The sequence below is a fragment of the Hippopotamus amphibius genome, chromosome 4 (assembly GCF_030028045.1).
Source record: "Hippopotamus amphibius kiboko isolate mHipAmp2 chromosome 4, mHipAmp2.hap2, whole genome shotgun sequence".
In the NCBI taxonomy this organism is placed as follows: Eukaryota; Metazoa; Chordata; class Mammalia; order Artiodactyla; family Hippopotamidae; genus Hippopotamus; species Hippopotamus amphibius.
The window spans coordinates 158,574,526-158,593,177 of NC_080189.1; the positions used below are offsets into that span (position 1 = coordinate 158,574,526).

At 46.1% G+C, this 18,652-nt stretch overlaps 1 protein-coding gene across 1 annotated transcript in view; it reads right to left on the bottom strand.

The window, feature by feature from the left end:
• DPF3 (double PHD fingers 3) overlaps window positions 1–11,388 on the bottom strand; it is a 201,314-nt gene extending 189,926 nt beyond the window's left edge. The window contains exon 1 of the mRNA XM_057733524.1: window positions 11,357–11,388. Coding sequence (XP_057589507.1) covers window positions 11,357–11,388 — 32 coding nt within the window. The remainder of the gene's footprint in view (window positions 1–11,356) is intronic.
• Between the last annotated feature and the right edge of the window lie 7,264 nt (window positions 11,389–18,652).

Sequence of the window (18,652 nt, forward strand, 5' to 3'; positions counted from 1 at the left end):
GTTCGGATGGTGGCATGTAAGAAGTGGGCACAGGAACAGGGAGCCAAGGGTTGAGGGAGCAGGCAGCCTCAAATAGAGAAGGTAACTTGTGCCTTTGCAGGTCCTCTTTCAGGCCGTACCCGCAAGTACTCTTCTGAGCGGTTGCTGAGCAAAGTACAGCCATGTCTAAAGATGCAGAAAGTGGCGTGAAGACGTGACCTCACCTACATCCAGCCCTGCCCTGAAGTCATCAGCCTCCAGCAGGTCCACTGAACTACATCAGGCTGGGATGGGCAAGATGACAGACCTCTGGACCCTGCAAGCAGTTTTCATCCAACTCTCCACAGCAGTTCACTCCCTTACAGAGGCAGCAAGCACGAAAGAGGCAAAGAGACCTCACTTTCTAAACTTCAGATCTTTTTTCTTTAATGAAAAGCTCAGAAACTCCTTCAGCGGAGTCAGGTGAGACTGGGATTCCTAAGACAAAAGTTCTAATCCAAAGCATGGCACAGGCCAACACTAGGCACCTCTCTCTGTGCAATGGAAGGACGCTTTGGGCCTTCTTCAGAACCCTTTCTCCGGGAAGGTCTTGGGGGGTGCAGGGGGATGGGATCCAGGGGAAAGGGGCAAACAAAGATATCAGTCTGGAAGCGATTCAGGAAGAACAAATGCGGAAGTCAAACAACAACAAATAAGGCGGATATAAATCCAGATAAAATATTAAAATCATTAAAGGGCTGCTGCTCCCTGAAGATTGGGAAAAATGAAGAGAGTTAATTAAAAGCAATCTCCATGCACTGCTGAGCCAGCCAGCCCTGATAAATCAACACCTGGGGCTGCTGTGGAGGGCGGTCAAGGGGCTTGGGCGGTGGGGGGGGGGGGGGGGGGGGGGGGTGCTGCAGAGACGGCAGTGACGTCAAATTGAACAAAGTGACTTAAGTTTCGTGTCATTAAATATCTTATGACCGTGGAATAAAGTTGTTCTTCCAAGGGGGAGAAAATGACATTCGAGTGAACAAAAAGTGAGGAAGATAAGGGTGAAGAGGTATTTTTTAATTCAAAACATACCTGGGACCATGATGTCAGCATCTGTGATCTTGCCCCAAATGCAGAGGCTTCTGTTTTTTCTCTCTACCTGATCTGCGCAGGTAGCTGCATCTTCTACAATCTCTCTGCAAAACTCTGGGCTATGTTTGTTTTTTGGGGTTGGGGGAAGTAGCGCAAATTCAGAAAAAGAAATGAAGAAGAGGAGATTAAAAAAGACTTTCAAACTTCTCATTGCTGATCCAAGCCAGGCTTTTAGCACAAAACTAGAAGGTCAGTGGAAATTGTGGGAACTTTCTTTTTTCTTTCTTGCTTTCTCTCTTTTTTTTCCCCCTTCCTTTCTCTACTTCCTTCCTTCCCCCTTTTTTTCTGCAGTCAGATAAAGTTTTTGTTCTTCATTTTAAACAAAAAAGAGCTCAGAATTTTGCGGGCCAATCTAAGTTAAAAAAAAAACAAACAGCAATTTTAGAGTGCTACAAAAATGGCCCTTCTCTATTCTAAGGGAACCCTCCAGTTCTTCCTTGATGGAAATATAATCAAGAGAAATGATTGGGAGAAAGTGTTTTTTTTTTCCCTCCATAGAATTGGGATTGGAGGGGGAGTGTGTGCATGGGGAAACATAAGGAATTATGCATTTGGATATGCATTTTAATTAGGTGGACAGAAGCAGCCGCCTGTTAATTTTTCTTGCTTGTTTCCACTTAGCATTCATCACAGGCAGAACCACCATAGAGCGCTCCCACGATAATAGATGGTTCTGCATTGGCTAAGTCCTCGGGGAAAATAATTAGCAGGAGAGAATATATTCTCTCCACTTCGACTACCCCATCCACCCTTCCCTCCCCCACCTCCAGAACCACATTGCCTCCCCCCCCAATAACTGGCAGTGGTTTCCCTAGAAGCCTAAGGGAGCAGTCCGCCTCCTGATTTAGAAGCACTCACTTTGCCCTGCCAAAGAACAGGGTTCTGGAAGGAGAAAAAGACAGACTGGAGGCCTTCACTGGAGTGGAAGCTCCTAGATGCAGGGAGGGAGGCTTAGTTCCCTATGCTGCTTAGTTCCGAGCGGCAGGCTAGCAATGAGAATTGGCCAGGACAGGATGAAGAAAGCTCCAAAGAGGATGAGACAGTTCTCCCTGAGCTCAACGAGCATCAAATAAAGACATGTAAAGAGTCCTTAGCTGAAGATAATGGGAGTAGGGATGATGCTTCTCACTTAATTTGCTTTCATAAAGTATGGGAATGCTGTGGTTTTGCAGCAAGCTTGGATCTGAAGCATTTCCAAGGCTGGCAAATAATTCTGTCATTCTGAGATTTGACCCTCACCACAATGCTGTCCATAGTCTACTATTGTATAAAGAATCAATTCTTGCCACTGACCCCCTATGTCAACAGCACACCCCCTTGCTCACCAGCAAATTTAAACCCCAGCCTCTCCTTCACCCCTTCTCTCTCCCTGGAGTCTTCTTGATAGAAGGAGGAGCCAGAGACTGGCTGATGACCAGAGCCCAAGTTCCAGGAGAACACACCCTCCGCCCGCCAGCTTCTGATTCCTCTGATCACGGGTGGACTCAGCACAAGGCTGACAATGGGAAATGAAATGAGGGCTTCCCCGAGCTCATATCCTCACCTATTCCAAACCCAGACGATGGGAAAACCCCACCGAGATCCCAGGGCTATTTACACACAGCTGGACGAGTGAGGCTCTGCATTTCCTGGAAAACAATGATTAGACGTGATCTGTAATGCCAGGATCATTTCATTTATTTTAGTTTTAATATAGTAACGTTTAATAGATGAGATATTGCTGACTCTCTGAGAAGGCCTCAGTTGGCTACAGGAAACTCTGCAGTTCTAGTAACACCTATCATTTGTACTTTACACCTTCTGAAATGTTTTCACATCCATTATTTCATTCGGGCCCCTTGAGAGGGGTAAGCAGGGCTGGGTATAGGGAAGGGAGGCAAAAGGAGATACAAGCCCTTCTCACCTTATGGAAAGATAGGCCAGACTTACTACCTCTTAACTTTCAAGCTGTCCTGTCATCCCAGGTGCCTTCTCCACCTGAACCCCTGTTGCCCAATGAAACTTCCACTCTGCCTAGGAAACCTTCACTCCCAGCCTTACCAGGTAACTACTACTGCTGCATCTCCTGGAGCTTCCCCAAACCCAAACCCTGACCTCCACAGGGAGTCCCTGCCCTCAAGGGGTTGGGGGGAGGGGGACCAGTGAAGGCAATCCTTGTGACTGGGGATGAGAGGAGTGAGTCTCTGCATTCCCAGGGCGTTCTACCCACCCCACCCCCATTCCAAAACAGTGGTAGTCCTACGGGGGAGTGGAATAAAGAGGTTGAATTCTATGATACTATCAGTAATTTTTTTTTAAGTTTACAAAGAGGGAGTTGCCTGTCCTATCTAGAAGTATACTCCCTGGATTTTAATAAGTCTAAAAACGAAGGGAGACCTAGGCATATATCCAAAAGAGCTGAAAGCAGGGACTGAAACACTACTTGCACACCCATGTTCATAGCAGTATTATTCACAACAGCCAAAAAGTGGAAACAACCCAAGTGCCCATCATTGGATGAACGGATAAACAGACTAAGGCACATACATACAATGGGATATTATTCAGTCATAAAAAGGAAGGAAATTCTGACACATGCTGTAGCAAAGCTGAACCTTTCGGACATTATGCTAAGTGAAATAAGCCAGTCACAAAAGGACAAAGAGTGTATGATTCCATTTATATGAGGTGCTTAGAACAGGCAATTTATAGAGACAGAAAGTAGCATGGTGGTTACTGGGGACTGGGACAGGGGCGGGAGGAGGATGAGGAGTTACTGTTTAATGGGCACAGAGTTTGTTTAGGATGATTCTTTACATTCTGGAAATGGGCAGTATAAATGGTTGCATGACATTATGGATGTATTTAATGCCAGTGAACTGAACACTTAAAAATGGTTAAAATGGTACATTTACCTGTTATGTATATTTTACCACAAGTAGAAAAAAAAATTTAAGGGGCTGCCTCTGTATGCTGGAGGTCAGGGTGACCATTTTGTTTTTTCTTTCATTTTGCCTCTCACAATTTAGGCTTCTATGAATTCTCTGATAGGTTCTTACAACCCCTCTTCCTCCTTTAGACTTGTAGCAAATTGCCAAGGGAGCTTTCAACCAAAGGAAAGCCTGATAATAACACCCCCAGAGGAATCTGGGATGTTCTGGAGGCATGTCACTGAATGAGAGGCAGTGAATTCCAATTTAGACGCTGCTAATACCCACCTGGGTATGGCCAGACTCTGTGTGTCTGCTGGACACCGCCACTTCCTCAGCAGTATCATGGGGTACAACAGAGGAAGCTCACTGAGACATCAGTACAGGCCCACCTGCTTCAGCTCACTGAACAGTCAGGTATCTGCAGCTGCCCAAGTGGAAGTGAAAAAAAGCACTTTTTTCCCATGTTAACTGGGATGGGTGCCATGGTAGAGGGGAGGGCTGTTCCAAGGAGACTACAGATAAATGAAATCCAGAGAAGAAAAATCTTTTGCTTGGTTCCCTTTCTCCCTCCATACATTTAAAGAAAAGAGGAAGAAAAAGATAGATGTTCTCAATAATTCCAGTCTTCTGCACAACCAAAATCAGAGTGCTTGTAAACAGCAAAATAGGCCAATGAGTCTTCCCATTTCTCTTTCCCGTCTCCATCCTCTGGTTGGAGTGTTAATGAGAAGAAAAGTGTTCAAAAGGGAGAATTAGAAGAAACGCCCACATTCTAAATGGGCCACCACCTGGTCCTCAGCCTTAGGCCCTGAGAAGGGAGAGATTAGAACACCAAGTGGTAGCATAATGTGGCAAAACTGGACCAGATTAGATGAAACTACGGAGAAGCCTACCAGTCTTAACCCCCCTTCAGAGCCACACTTTAAAGGCGAGGAAGACTTCGAATGCCGGCCCCTAACTGTCCTCCTCGTCCTAATGAACCACAGTAAGAGCCATAAGTTTTTGACTTGAAAGGACTTTTGGCATCAAGGTGCATCACTCTCATCTTAAAGACAAGGAATATGCAGCTCAGAGAAGTTCTGTGTCTAAGATCACATAGCTAGTGGGTGGTAGGGATGAAAACAGAGCTCAAATCTCTGGGGTCCTCTCCCAGAGCTTTTTCTCCTCCATTACTCCGTTACTAGAAAAGAATAGCCACTGGTGAGAAACAAATGTGGAAGAGGGACAGAGTTTGAGATAGGGCCACACTGATGGCAGTGCAAGTTTGGGGACTGAAAAACCTTCTCTGGTGGAGCTTCCAATTGAAGTTAATACAAACAGCAGATTTTCGAAGTGAATAACGATGAAAACAAACTCACTCATTTCATAGCAACCTGAGATGACCACACGTTCTGGATTCAGGCAGAGAGGAGAGGGTGCAAAAGGGGGATTAGACATGTGCCATCATTGTCCCTTGGGCTCAGAACTAAGGCCTGGGTGGTGGAGGACTCAATGTGGGCTATTTGAACCCCATTATTAGGAGCTCTGATCTTAATCCCCTTGTCCCTCCCTGCTTCCAAACACAGCCCCCTAAATCTTAGCCTCCTCAAGGCTTCTCTCCTCCCTTGCCACCCCCACCCACAACTACTATTCACAAACACACAACCTAGAAATTCTCAGCACAGGCTGTTCCTCTCCACTCCCCCCCCCCCCCCCCCCAAAAAAAACCTCCTAACCACTGCTTTTAAAACTCTGATGCAAATCACAGGCTTCAAAAACCTTCCTTCAGTGACAGTTTTACGATGCTAACTCCATTCATCCATATGGTTTGACAGACTGTGAAACACTAGTAACCGGACCAATAAGAAAAACAAATTACAAAAACACCACAACACCTCATCTCTCCCCAGTTGCTCACACAACTAAAGGAAACTTTGGAACTTGCAATGGATTGTAATATCAGTCTGTCTTGCTGTTAAACAATCGTCTTGTCAGAGTTCCAGACCACACAGTGGTTTTATCCACTTACCTATGCCCTTCCCACTCCCCCACCCCAGGCCACTCCTTTATCTTTTCTTGTTAAATACCTACATGTTTAAAGATTATTTGAAGCTAGGATCATGCTTACATAGGCCCCAGCTAGAAAACTGTGGCTGGGCAAAAACTATTTCAGTGGTTGTGGCATTTCTTTGACCAGGGGCTTGCCACACTGGGCTACATTTCTGTCATCTAGTGACTGTCAGACACTCAGAAATCACAAAAGTTACTCTGCAGAGGTTGGGATAATAAACAGGCCTGGATTCTGGTGCCTTTTTATGACCCACCCCCAGCACCACTACAATCAGCATGGCTGCACTTTCAAAACTGAAACATCAGCCTCAGTTTCCTTTCTTTTTCTGGCGCAGGCTCAAAACAAAGCATGTTGACCGTGGCATTTTATTTTTTGCTTGATCTGAGCAGATGGCTCTGGAACAGCTTTAGACATTATGGTGTTTCTCAGATGTACCTAAATTTCAGCTACCTGCATGATTCCAAAAAGACAAAGGAGGATGAGACGTCTCCAATTAAGTTGCCTCTGAACTCCAGCCCACTTTAAGGAACTGAGCAGCTCCCATTCAACTGGAGACCCTGGATGTCTCCCAGGTGGTCTGCAGGCCCGGCAATTTTCAGAGGTTTACCCTGTGACGACGCCTTCATTTGGGTTCTGGCAGAAATTAATATCCTTTATGGGTATCTCATCAAAACCAGACATTCTTCCTGCTGAAAAATAATGTGTACTAATGAAGTTTGGAGAATTTAAAGCTTCCCCCCGCCCCCTTCCTCCACTCCCCCCAGTGGCAACCAGAAGCAGATGGAGAAAGGGGTTCTTAGGCATCTGTTGGCTTAAAATGTCTGAGGGTCCTTTTTCATAAGAGGCTAAAATAATGCCCATAAAAAGCTGCAAGTGCACAAATTCCCAACCCCAATGTTCTCCATTTAGTACCTACCCACATACCCCCACCCCAACAGAAAGAGCCAGAAGGAGATTAGAACCAGGAATGTGTGTCTTCCCGCCCCCCCCCCACCCCCACACACACCATCCTCTCTGATATCTAAACTGAGTGTCACAGCAAGAGTGAGGTCTGGCTTCTAAGTGGCAACAATCACACAACTTTCACAGGCACAAAACCACTTTAGATTAGAATACACTGTCTCCAGGTCATAGAATGTATAAAAAGACAAAGATCTGAGGTCCATCTATAAACATGCCCGGCTGTTTGACCTTGGCTGAGTAAGTATACTTGTCTCTCCCAGAGTTGTGTCCTTAATAACAAAACAGAGATTTAAAAAAACATGCCTCCAAGCAAGAGAAACTCCTTACAAAAAGTTTCAATACAATTACCTATCTGTGTGTTCACATGTTACAAGCATGACCAAATAGTTTACTGGTCTCATTATTTATAAATAAACATTACTTGGGGTAAATCCCTGTTGGTTTATATGGAACAATTAAATAATAATAACAGTTATTCTTTTCTAAGCAGGCAGTTAATATAATAGATATATACGTGCATAATCCAGTCTGGCAGAAGGTGGCAGACATTCCCAGTTAAGTGCATACAAACCAGGATTTTGATAACTTAATAAAAGAGTAAGTTGTTTAAAGCGTTGATAGCAGATATGGGGAGGGTGGCTAACCTGAAGTAGAATATCAAATAAGATTAGGATTTATATTAAAAGCATTATGTTTGTTAATCAACTATGATCCAATATAAAAAAAAATTTTTTTAAGGAATATAGCAGGGCAAAAAACAAAAACAAAAAAATGCATTGTGTCCTATGTATGTACAAATCAACCAGAATATGATAGGTAATGTAGCAGACTTACACACAGACCTTTATCAAACCCATATTTATGTTACCTAAATGTGTTTACTTCACTACATGGCCCTTATCTTGCTTGTATGTGTAAGAAATAAGGGTGACTCACACATCTAGGCTCAGACAATGTAGCTGCTAAATTAAATAATGTGCAATACCTATTTACACATCATACATGTCCATCGATGCTTTTAAATTCTATCTGCCCAGATGTGACTGCTTGGTTGTGGGGCCACCTGCCGCGTCCCCTTTGTGATCTGATCAGTCCAGGCGGCTCCTGTTTCTGCCTCTAACACCCTGTTGGGCAGTAATAAGATGTTAAAGGCGACAACAGACAGAGAAGCCAGGCTGTCAGCTTCAGAGAGGAAGGGGGTGAAGGGTACAAGGAGGAGGAATAAGAAAGGGAGTTGAGGGGAGATCAAAGACAGGCAGGAAGAAAGCTAAACTGCTGAGAGAGGGGATGTGGCTCCAGGAGCTTGGGGCCCTACAGAAGACCCCAAAGCAATGAGATTCAAATTGTGCCATCCACTCACTCAAGCTATTGAATTATTGAATGTCCCACGTGGAAAAAGCTAGTATAATGAGAAATGGTCCATACTCAGTGTAGGCAGAGCCCTACAGAAATGTTGCACGAAACCTGGGCTTGTTTCTTTGCAGAACATTACCTACCACCACTTTATCCCCCAATCCTAGAGGAAACCTTTGTGTGACCAGTTTCTATAGGGGGCATCCCTGGTGTTGGCTTTTTTTTTTTTTTCTTTCTTTCTTTTTTTCTTTTTCTTTTTTTAAGGGAAGAGAGAGAAAGACTCCGAAAGCACACAGAAAAAAATGCTAATGTTGTTCAGCTCCGTTTCATTGTCAGGAGGGACACAGGAGGATAAAAACATAGCTCTCCAAACCTTTCTCCCTGCTCCCCTCCTCCCAGCACCACCATCCATCCCTTCCGCTGGATGTGTCTCTGCGCTTTGTTCTAATTTAGCCCATGCATAATTTATTCACGTGTGTATTGTTTTCTGATCAGCAACTTTTAAAAACAAATGAAACCTACAAAGATGTTCTATTAAACAAGTTGTTTTTTAAAAGTAAAGGCAGATGTTGTAGGTCTCCCAGTAACAACATCCGTGTTCCTGCGTTAGGTGTTTAAAAACCGTCTAGTGCGCAGGAGGCTCGGCTGGTCGGGGGTATTGTTTACACCCCCTTACCCCCAGGGAAAGGGATTGGGATGCAAAAAATGAGGGGCTAATTATAAACGACCATTCAACTGCCACCTAGAAAAAGCAGGCTGGGGTGTTGTGTATATGCTAGTGTGTATGTGTGTGTGGCGACACAGAATTACAAATACATCACATTGCAACTGTTTCTAATTATACAAAGTACAAGCGCAATAATTCAGAACTAATTCCAATAACCAGCCTGCTTCTCTGTCCCTTTCCCCACTTCTAACCCCACCCCACACAGACACCCTCCCCAAATACGCACCCTTCTGCGGTCCAAAAAACAAAAACAAAAAGCTGGAGCCGGCAGGAATGAGTGTAGAGATACTGCGCCCGCCCGCGCGTAAGCGGGCTCCAGGGTAACAAGGGTACCTACCGCTTTCCCAGTAGGAAACAACCCTGGCGCACATGTGAAATAGCTTTCTCTAACTTGACTTTACCAGGAGGCATCAGCCCCGCTATGCGTTTTCGGCTGGAAATGTGAAAACTGCAAATCAGCCGTGGGTTCGGTAAAAACTCACAGCATCAGCTGTGTGGCAGCGCAAGCGACGAGGAGGGGGGATGCGGCGAAGTTACGCCCATTTATTCTGCCATAAAATATTTTCTTTCTTGGGTGAAACGCTGTGGCGTTCAAGTGCAGTGTATCCGAGCTTCCGAGCGAGAACTGAAGCCCAGAGCTGCTCTCTAATCAGCTTCAGCTTCCAATGTCCTCTCAGCAGCGTTAACACATATATATATACACATGTAAAACTCCGAGATCTCGGACATTCCTACCCTTTTCCCCTATCACGGATAGGAGATAAGCTGGTGCAGACACCTCCCATTCTCCCCGCGCTTTCCTCCTCGTTAAGAAACCCCCCGCCGCCCTCCCTCCTCCCCGCGTGCGAACCTGGCTTTCAACTCCTAGGGGAGCCCCGCGTGCGGACGCCGATGCGCTAAGTTGAAAGAACCTGGGTGGGCATCCGCCACGCACCGCCGAGAATTCGGCACGAAACTCCCCCCACCCACACCTCTCCCTCCCCTCGCCCGCAGCTTCCAGCTGGGAAGTCCTAATCCCGGGCGCGCAGAGCCCCCAACCACGTCGCGCCGAGATCCGGAGGGAGCGCCCCTCTGCCAACATCACTGCCAACAGCACCCCTTTTAGAGCGACGCTAGTTTCCCGAAGCCACCCCCGGCTCCACGATCGCGAGCGGACTTGGCGGCTTAACAGTTCCACTGACTGGAAGGAAGGAAGGAAGGAAGCCAGGATAAAAAAGGAGGGGGGAGGAAGGCGGGCAGGAATTGGCTGTCGGACCCGGGGACTGGCCCCCGCGTGTCCTCGCCCAGCCCGCCCCCCTCCGTCCCGGATCTGGGCGTCCGCTCAAAGTCTCCCGGCGGCGGCCAGAGGCACCTGCCCCTCGCTCTGGCCGGGAGCAGGCTCAGCCCGCTCAGGCGGGGAGCCCCAAGCTGCCTCTCGCCCGCCTCGGCTTTTCACCCAGAGGAGGCGAGAACACCATTCAGGAGACCTGCAGCTTCCCTGTCTCCAAATCAACCCCAAGTTAACCCGAGTCGTTAATTTACTACAGGCAGTACCCCCACAAACACACCCGGAGACACACCGGCGACCGCCCGAAGTGCCGTCACGCTCCCGGGGCTGCCCCGGCAGGAAAGCCCCGGGCAACCACCTGGGCCCCAGGGCTCCCGGGACCTGCTGCTCCCCCTGCGGTCCTCCCAACTCCGGAAGGTTTGCACAAACTCCCCGCAAGCGATCGGAAGGCAGAGAGCGCCCTGCAAACTCCGGAGCTGCCGCGGTCCGCTCGCCCCGGCGGACCTAGCCTCGGGGCGAGGGCCGCGGGTTCCGGAGGCGTTGGGCTCAGCCAAGTGCACCCAGGCGGCCCCAGCCCGGCGCTCGCCCCCAGCAGGGCCGCCCCCCGCGCCGCGCTCACCGCCCCGCGAAGCCGGGGACTCGGGGGACCGTGCTGTCCTCGAGCTGCTCACGATCCCCTAGCCGTAGAGCGCTCGAGCGCCAGGCGCCCCTGCTGATAACCCCCCTCTCTCGGTCAGCCAATTTAGAAGAACACAAATGTAACAATTTTCTTCTTGTTAATTGCATCTCCTGACATTTCTGCTCGTTGGGGTTAAAAAAAACATGAAGAAGTAAGAGCTGAAAGAAAAGAGAGAAAGCCCCGCCGCGGCTGTGGGCGCCTGCAAGCGCAATGCATACGCAGCGCTCGGCACGCAGAAGGCGCCCTTTTTTTCATATTGAAACCACGCGGAATATGTACATTTTTTAGTCTTACTTACGCTTTCAGGGGGTTGTGAATGACAGTCGCCATTTTGCTACAATGTAACAGAATATTGTCTGTCTCAGAGTTCTAAAGGTTCGCTCAGGGGAAGCGGAGAGCCAATCAGATCACGGGATACCGGCCCGCCGGCCAATCGGTGCGGCTGGTGGCCAGGTGGGCGGGGCCTGCACGGTGGTAGTTATTAGGGGAGCTGTCAAAGCCCAGAGGTCACTCCCTTTTGTAGAGCCCGAGAGCAAGCAGGTCTTAAAGGGGCAGTACCGCGCGAGCAGCTCCTTTTCGGATTGGAGAAAGTGGAGACGCACGGGACAGTATTTTAGTTTGGTTTGAATCCCTACTTTCTAAATAACTGCAGAGAGTTGCGCTCCTGGACAGAAATATTTAAGTATTGGCAACAAACCACTGAGCCCACCCCACCCCCCCACCCCCATTCATTAGCTTTTGGCTTTGCTGTTACGTTTTTAATCCCCCAAAGGGCAAATCCCCTGTTCCCGTGCAAAAGTTGAAAGGATGCCGTTTCGTCTAACAAATTACTACACGTGTCCTGCCGTTTGCTAAAACTCTGGGTCCTGCGGCTTTTTAATATTCTCCTTTCCGAAGAGTTGTCTTTATCTCGGCCACCTTCCTCTCTTGGTTTCTTGAGCGGCCGCCGCCGTTCCTGGAGACTCCAGGACAGCAACTCCCCTCCCCGTGGAATGTCTCAATGTCAGGCTCGCTCGCTCCTGCAGCCTGGGCTTTCCTTACGTAATGCGCGGAGGTCACTCTGGCGGATCCCCGCTATCACCTCTTCAGTTCTCTCACACACCAGAAACTTCTGAAATGGTCAGATTCTGGTTGGCTTGGGAGCTACCTGAGGCCTGGCGCTCTGGCCTTTAGGCTTACGGAGGGAAGGTTTAAGGGAACTTTTGGAAGTGCTTTCCGCTCCTGGGAAAGCGAGTGACTAGACAGAAGCTGTGGAACCTAGGCTGGGTGTTGCCAGGGTCTTTCGCGGAGTAGCACACACGATTCTGGCGTCACCTTTAACTGATTAGATAGAAGGTGAAAAGAATTTGCTAATGAATAATCCGATGTGACCCGAGGCGTTCAGAGAGTCTCTGCCTGCTTCAAGGGTTCAAGTCAGTGCGAACTCCTCACTTGGCGAACCCCTGACAAAATCAGCAGACTTCTGCGAAGCCAAGCTTCCACTGGGCAGCCTGCAAGCTCGGGGTGGATGAAATCACACTAAATCATGAATAGGGGCCTCGTTAGCATACAGAAATCTGGCTACCATCCCAAAGTTGTTTAATCGGGTCAAATAGCTAAGATAGTGGGGGAGGGGTGAAAGGGGGGAGAGGAGATGCCAAATCGCCAGTTCTTCAAAGCTGTGCCCTCTCACTTCCTTTCTTGGCGCTCCCCTCAAAGCAATGGATAAAATCAAATAAATTTATTTTTACGTTCCAGAACTTTCAGAGTTCAACTCCATACACTATTAGAGTTACAGATAAACAGAACAGGACTGAATCAGTATGTCTGTAAGACTTGACATTTTTAACCCCTTCTTTTCGCCTAGTTAATAGCGGAGTCAAGTTCTATAGATTGCTTTGTAACTTGTTTTTTAACTTAAGTATAGTTGATTTACAATGTGTTAATTTCTGCTGTACAGCAAAGGGATTCAGTTTTATATGTAGATATATATGTATATATATATACACATATATATACTTTTTTGTATTCTTTTCCATTATGGTTTATCATAGGATATTGAATATAGTAGGACCTTGTTGTTTATCCATCCTATATAGAATGGTTTACATCTGCATCTTACATCTGCTAACCCCAACCTCCCTGTGTAACTTCTTTGCACAGCATCTTGCAGTTTGAAAAGTTATCCCCTTTTCTAAAATTAAAGTTTGAAAAATCCTGTTCTTATTAATTTGTCAAGGGATTGCTTCAAATGCTAATACTTTGCCTGGGATGGGCCTTGACAACCTTAAAAAGCAAGCACTGTTTTCTGACCCAAGAAGTATGAGTTTGAACTACCAGTCAGAACTCCCAAAGCCTCTTTGAGATATCAAAAGCACGGCAATTCAGATTGGAAGACAACAGCATGTTTCAATATACCCAGCTTGATAAATAAGCAGGAAAGGTAGTGCCTGCCCTAAACAAGGCTTACAACAGGAGAGGGAAAACAAATTTATATTACATATTAAAGAAAAATACATACTCTAAGCACATATAGTCATTTATTGAGTTAAGACCAAAATGCAGAAACCGTCATAATTTCCAAATATCCGGCACACTTGAAAATGGCAGACCAGATCTGTATTCACTTTGAGAAACTAATCAAGAATTTAAACATTTGAGTTGCATTTATAATGACTGAACTGTAAAAAATTATGAATTAAAGACAGGATTTTGGTTTTTTAAGTAGTACAGTCTTGCCTTTTATAATCTAATGGAATATCATTTTAACTCTGTCAACACAGGTATGACTTTTAAATAAACAGAATTGCTGTGATTCATCTTTTATCAATTATAAGATATATAAGTGTTATTATTAACTTAACTTTGGTTTTTATGTCACAGATCAAGATTTTTGCTACAATAAGGCAAGTTCTGTCAATTGGCAGATTGTCTGACCCATCTGCAATGAGGCCAAATTGTTCAAATAGGACTTAAAATGTACTGACCTCACCCCACAAAAAGGCATATATTTTTTGCCAGAATGCTCAAAAGCAAAGGAGCTTAGAGTAGACATGTTTAAACAAGACAAGAACCCTAAAAATTTTACATTAATTTTACAAGGAAGTGCTGTATATGGTTTAGAAGCATGGGCTCTGGAATCCATCTGCCCGAGGTCACCATTTGCCAGCTGACTTATCTTGGGAAAGTTTACTCAGGTACTTGAATGCTGCAGTCTCCTCATCTGATAAATGGCAGTAATAGTAGAACCTACTTACCTACTTAAATGAGGAAACACATGTCAAGTGTCTGGCACATTAGCAGGCTCTCAAAACACACTGATTATTATTTTCATACAGATATTTAATTCTTTCCTGTTGGAATAAGGAATGAAGGGGATCAGAATAAAAAGACACATGAGAAAGTTAAACTGTCCATCAAGTTTAGATTTTAAACTCATTAAACCAAGAAAAATAAGCAAAGAACAATTTTGATGAGAACGAAACAATAAAGAGGACTGGTTCAGTTAGGGATCATATAACTACTGAAACTCCCCAAATGTCCTCTTACTAACTGTATTATCAAGACACTTTTAAAATCCCATCTCTAAAGCTCTATAGATAGTCATATATTTGAATACACTCCAACCCTCCCCATCGCTTTCATCTTGATTTAGTTGGTTAGGTGGCTTTGGAGGATCGAGTAGGCCCAGAATAACCACTTCCCCATCCACCGGGAGAGTCTAGAGCTGTGCTGTCCAGTATGAGAGCCATGAGTCACACATGGCTCTTAAGCATTTGAAAAGCGACTAGTCTGAATCCAGATGTGCTATAAATGTACATACATATCAGATGTCATAGACTTAGGACCAAAAAAGAATGTAAGATATCTCATTAATAATTTTCATATTGATTACATGTTGAAGTGATAATATTTTTGATTTACTGGGTTAAATAAAAAATATTATTAAAACTAATTCTACCTCTTTCTTTTTAATTTTTTTTAATGTAGCTACTAAGAAATTTTAAAATAGTCATGTTGTGTTTCTGTTGTACAGCATTGCTCTAGACAGTGTATGTGACTAGGGAAAGAAGGATGAGGCCTCTCTCAATCATGTTAATCCATTCCATGCAGCCTTCTCAAATTCAGCTTTGACATCAGTTAGCAAAACTCCCTGGTCCAGCTTAAGTATGTGTTCAACACCACCCATCCAAAGGACCATCTGAGGTGCAACCAAGGACCCAAGTACCTGAACCACTAGGGGCACTGGAATCTGTTTTCTCTTAAAAAGTTTGAAGACTGTTTCAGCAGATGATGGATCAAAGCTGTGAGGAGATGCTCACCCAGAAGCAGGGATGAGCAGCACTTCTGCAGCAAGTGTCAGCCTTTCCAGCTGACTTCTTTAAGGCACATGGAAATAAGAGAAGTCAGAGAAGGAGAGGCAGGCCTCACAAACAGCCAAAGAGTTCATTTGAAAGAGGAAGCTCACCACAAAAGCCATCCAAAATAAAGGCAGTTTCCAGCGGGCTCTGGGAGCTGAAGGAGTTTGAAGTACTGCAGGCATTTAAAAAACAAGAACAAGCTCACCCTCAATTCCTCCATTCATCCACAGAACAGTCTGTCATGGCCTTGGCAGCTGGTTGGCCATGCTGGTTCCCTGAGATCCAGAACCAGCTCTGGTATGTTCTAGGCATTGATCTGAAGAGGGGGCGTCAAAACTGTAATTGGCTTTCTCTATTCTTGGGGATGTAGGTGGACGGGTTCTTAATCCATTCACAAAGTCTCAAAGCACAGAAGAAAAAAAAAATCAAAGTCCGGATATAGGAGATGCTTCTAGGGCCAGACCTCTGAAACCTCCTGTTTCAGGGAGAGTCGAATTGAAAGCAATGGATGCTGCTTCCACTCACTCAGTTCATTCATTCACTCATCAGAGGCTTTCTATGAGGGAGGCTTTGTGCTAGGCACAGGTGGCGAAATAAAAATAAACCAGACATGGAAACAACCCTCAAAAAGCAATTCCCATCCATCTGGAGAGAGAATAAAAATAGTAGGCCAACCCTACAAGCAAGCAGAGTAATTACTTGATGTGACTTAAAAGGGAAAAGTGGCCTACCCAGCCAGCCTCGCCTTTTCCTGGCATGGTGCCCATAATCCCATCCTTGGGTGTTTAGTGAATGTATTCACTCCTTTGGGTTTTCAAGGTTTCGTGGTGTCAAGATTTTCATAAATTGGTATAAAACAAGGGAGAAGTAATCTATGCCAAAGAACCTCAATGGAGGCAGCAAGTACCTCTAACATTGGGGGAGGGAAAGGCTTCATGGAGAAGCTCACATTTAATTTGGGCGCTGGTTGGGTAGATTTTAGAAATGAGTCAAGGGGTAAAAGGCCTTCCAGACCCAAAACATAGCCTAAGAACAGCTAATTCATTCATCAAATATTTGTAGATTCCCTATTCTGTGCCACTATGCTCCTTTCTGCTGGGACTCAGGGTACAGCGAGATCTGAGACAGTCCCCACCTTTAAAGGACACATATTTGAAAGGTAGGGGAGGGGGGAGAAGGCAGTGATGATGCCATGAGGTGGAAGAACAGGGAGCACTGTGGGGCTGGATGAGGCACCAACAAGACAGGAAGGTCAGGGCTGTCCTCTTAGAAGAGGTGGTCTCCAAGCTGAGCCTTGAGTGACCTGTGGGAGGAGAGATGTCCCTGCAGAGGTGGCAGCACATATAAAACCTTCGGGAGATGCATCAGGCATCGTGATTTCAGGGGATCCCGTAGTAGGAAGGTAGTTGCAGGGGGACGAGTGAGACAGAAAAACTAGAGAGGTGGGAATAGGGGTGTTGCCAACGCTAAGAGATGTGGAGATTTATCTGGAAGGCAATCAGGCAACACAAAGATGTTAAGCTAGGGGTGAAAATGAACAAACTAAAAACGGTCGTCTTTTTAGAAAGCTCGTTTCAGCAGCAATGTGACTGCAGATTGGACAGAGGCTAAGCTGGAGGGCTGGGAACCTCCTAGGCAGCTGTGGCACTGGGGTAAAGATGAGGGGCAGGATCCGTGATTTCTAAGGAAGTAGAACCTGCAGGACTTGGTGGCTGGCTTGCTGTGGGCTTGAGGAGATGGGAGGGGACTAGGATAATGCCAGGTTTCTGACTCCTGGAAATGCCAGCAGCCAGCTCCCCTTGACTAGAGAAACATGAAGTCAAGGCCAAGGCCTGAAGCCTGGAAGCCAATGAAGCCCTAGGACTTTCAACTGTGGGAGAGGGGCTTGCCTTACTAAAAATCATAATCCCTCGTTCCCCAACTTCCCCCATAACATTAATATATAAATCTCTTCCCCTGGGGGAATGGTGACCTAGGCTGGGATTCTCTTATATCCCCTTCCTCTGGTTTTTCCTTTCTCAATGAACTCTACCTTCCATCAGGAGCCTCTTCCAAATCCCTTCCTGCTAATCCCCACCCTTTCCCTCAGGGCATGCTCTGAATCAGCTTAAAGAAGCCTCCCTCCTGGGTAGCTGCATCTTAAGAGGAGATTCTAGGACACCCCAAAACCTTCACAAGAAAGGGATCAAGACTTCATGAGAAGGGTGGAAAGCAGGGGTGGGGGTGGGATGAATTGGGAGATTGGTATTGACATATACACATTAATATGTATATAGTAGATGACTAATAAGAAAAAAAATACCAAATTGTACATTTAAAAAAAAAAAGACTTCATGAGATACACCATACACACACACACACAGAAGCAGTGGCTTGATTAGAATCTCAGGCACCAGGAAAGGCAGCGAATAGGATATTTTTATACAGGAGCTTTCTCCAATCAAATCTCAGGGAGTAATCACAGTCTACTCTGAGGACTGGCCCTGGCCCCTTTTCTCCCTCACTAATGCCAGACAATCACAAGTGGGCCTCGGTTTTTCCTGATAGAGGCACTGGTTACAGAGCTCTTGCCGAGTCTATTTTTTTAAGATAGCTAACTCCTCTCTCTACCTGCCAAGTCCAAATTTTCCAAGTCCTCCCTCGGCGAGTCCACATGGACACCATATCTGAAATCCTGGCAGCTCCTGCATCCTAAATCAAAGCACCTGGCAAGGTCCTCCTGCAGAGAAGAACAGAATGGAGCAGGGAGGGGGGAACCTTCCTTCCACCGCTACCACCATGGGGAGTGACTAGAACCATGTTTGGACCAAGACATAAATGAACCAATTTCCCACACGCAAAGAAATAAATTCACCCCCTTGGCCATCTCCTGGGTAAAGAAACTTCCTTTCATCTGCAAAATGGCTGCCCCAAGAGCCCCCAACGAGGGCTTTCTGCAGGGTATTGCTTTAAGTGTGGTGACACTCCAAGGCACCTGTCTCCCTCACTCACGCCACTGACGTGACCTCGGGCTTCTACACTGTCATTAGGCAGGACTCATCCAGGAGAAGTGGAAGAGCCAAGCACAGGAGAGAATACTAAGTGTGGTTGTTCTGCAGATATTTACACCACCATATAAAAATAGGTGTCCACAAGCAGGAGAGATGGACAGAAGCCACAGGACCTAAAATGTCCCACACCCTGGCAAAGAGGGGGACTGAGGCCTGCTGAATGGCAGATGTTTTCTACTCTGACGCTCTAGGCAATGAACTTTG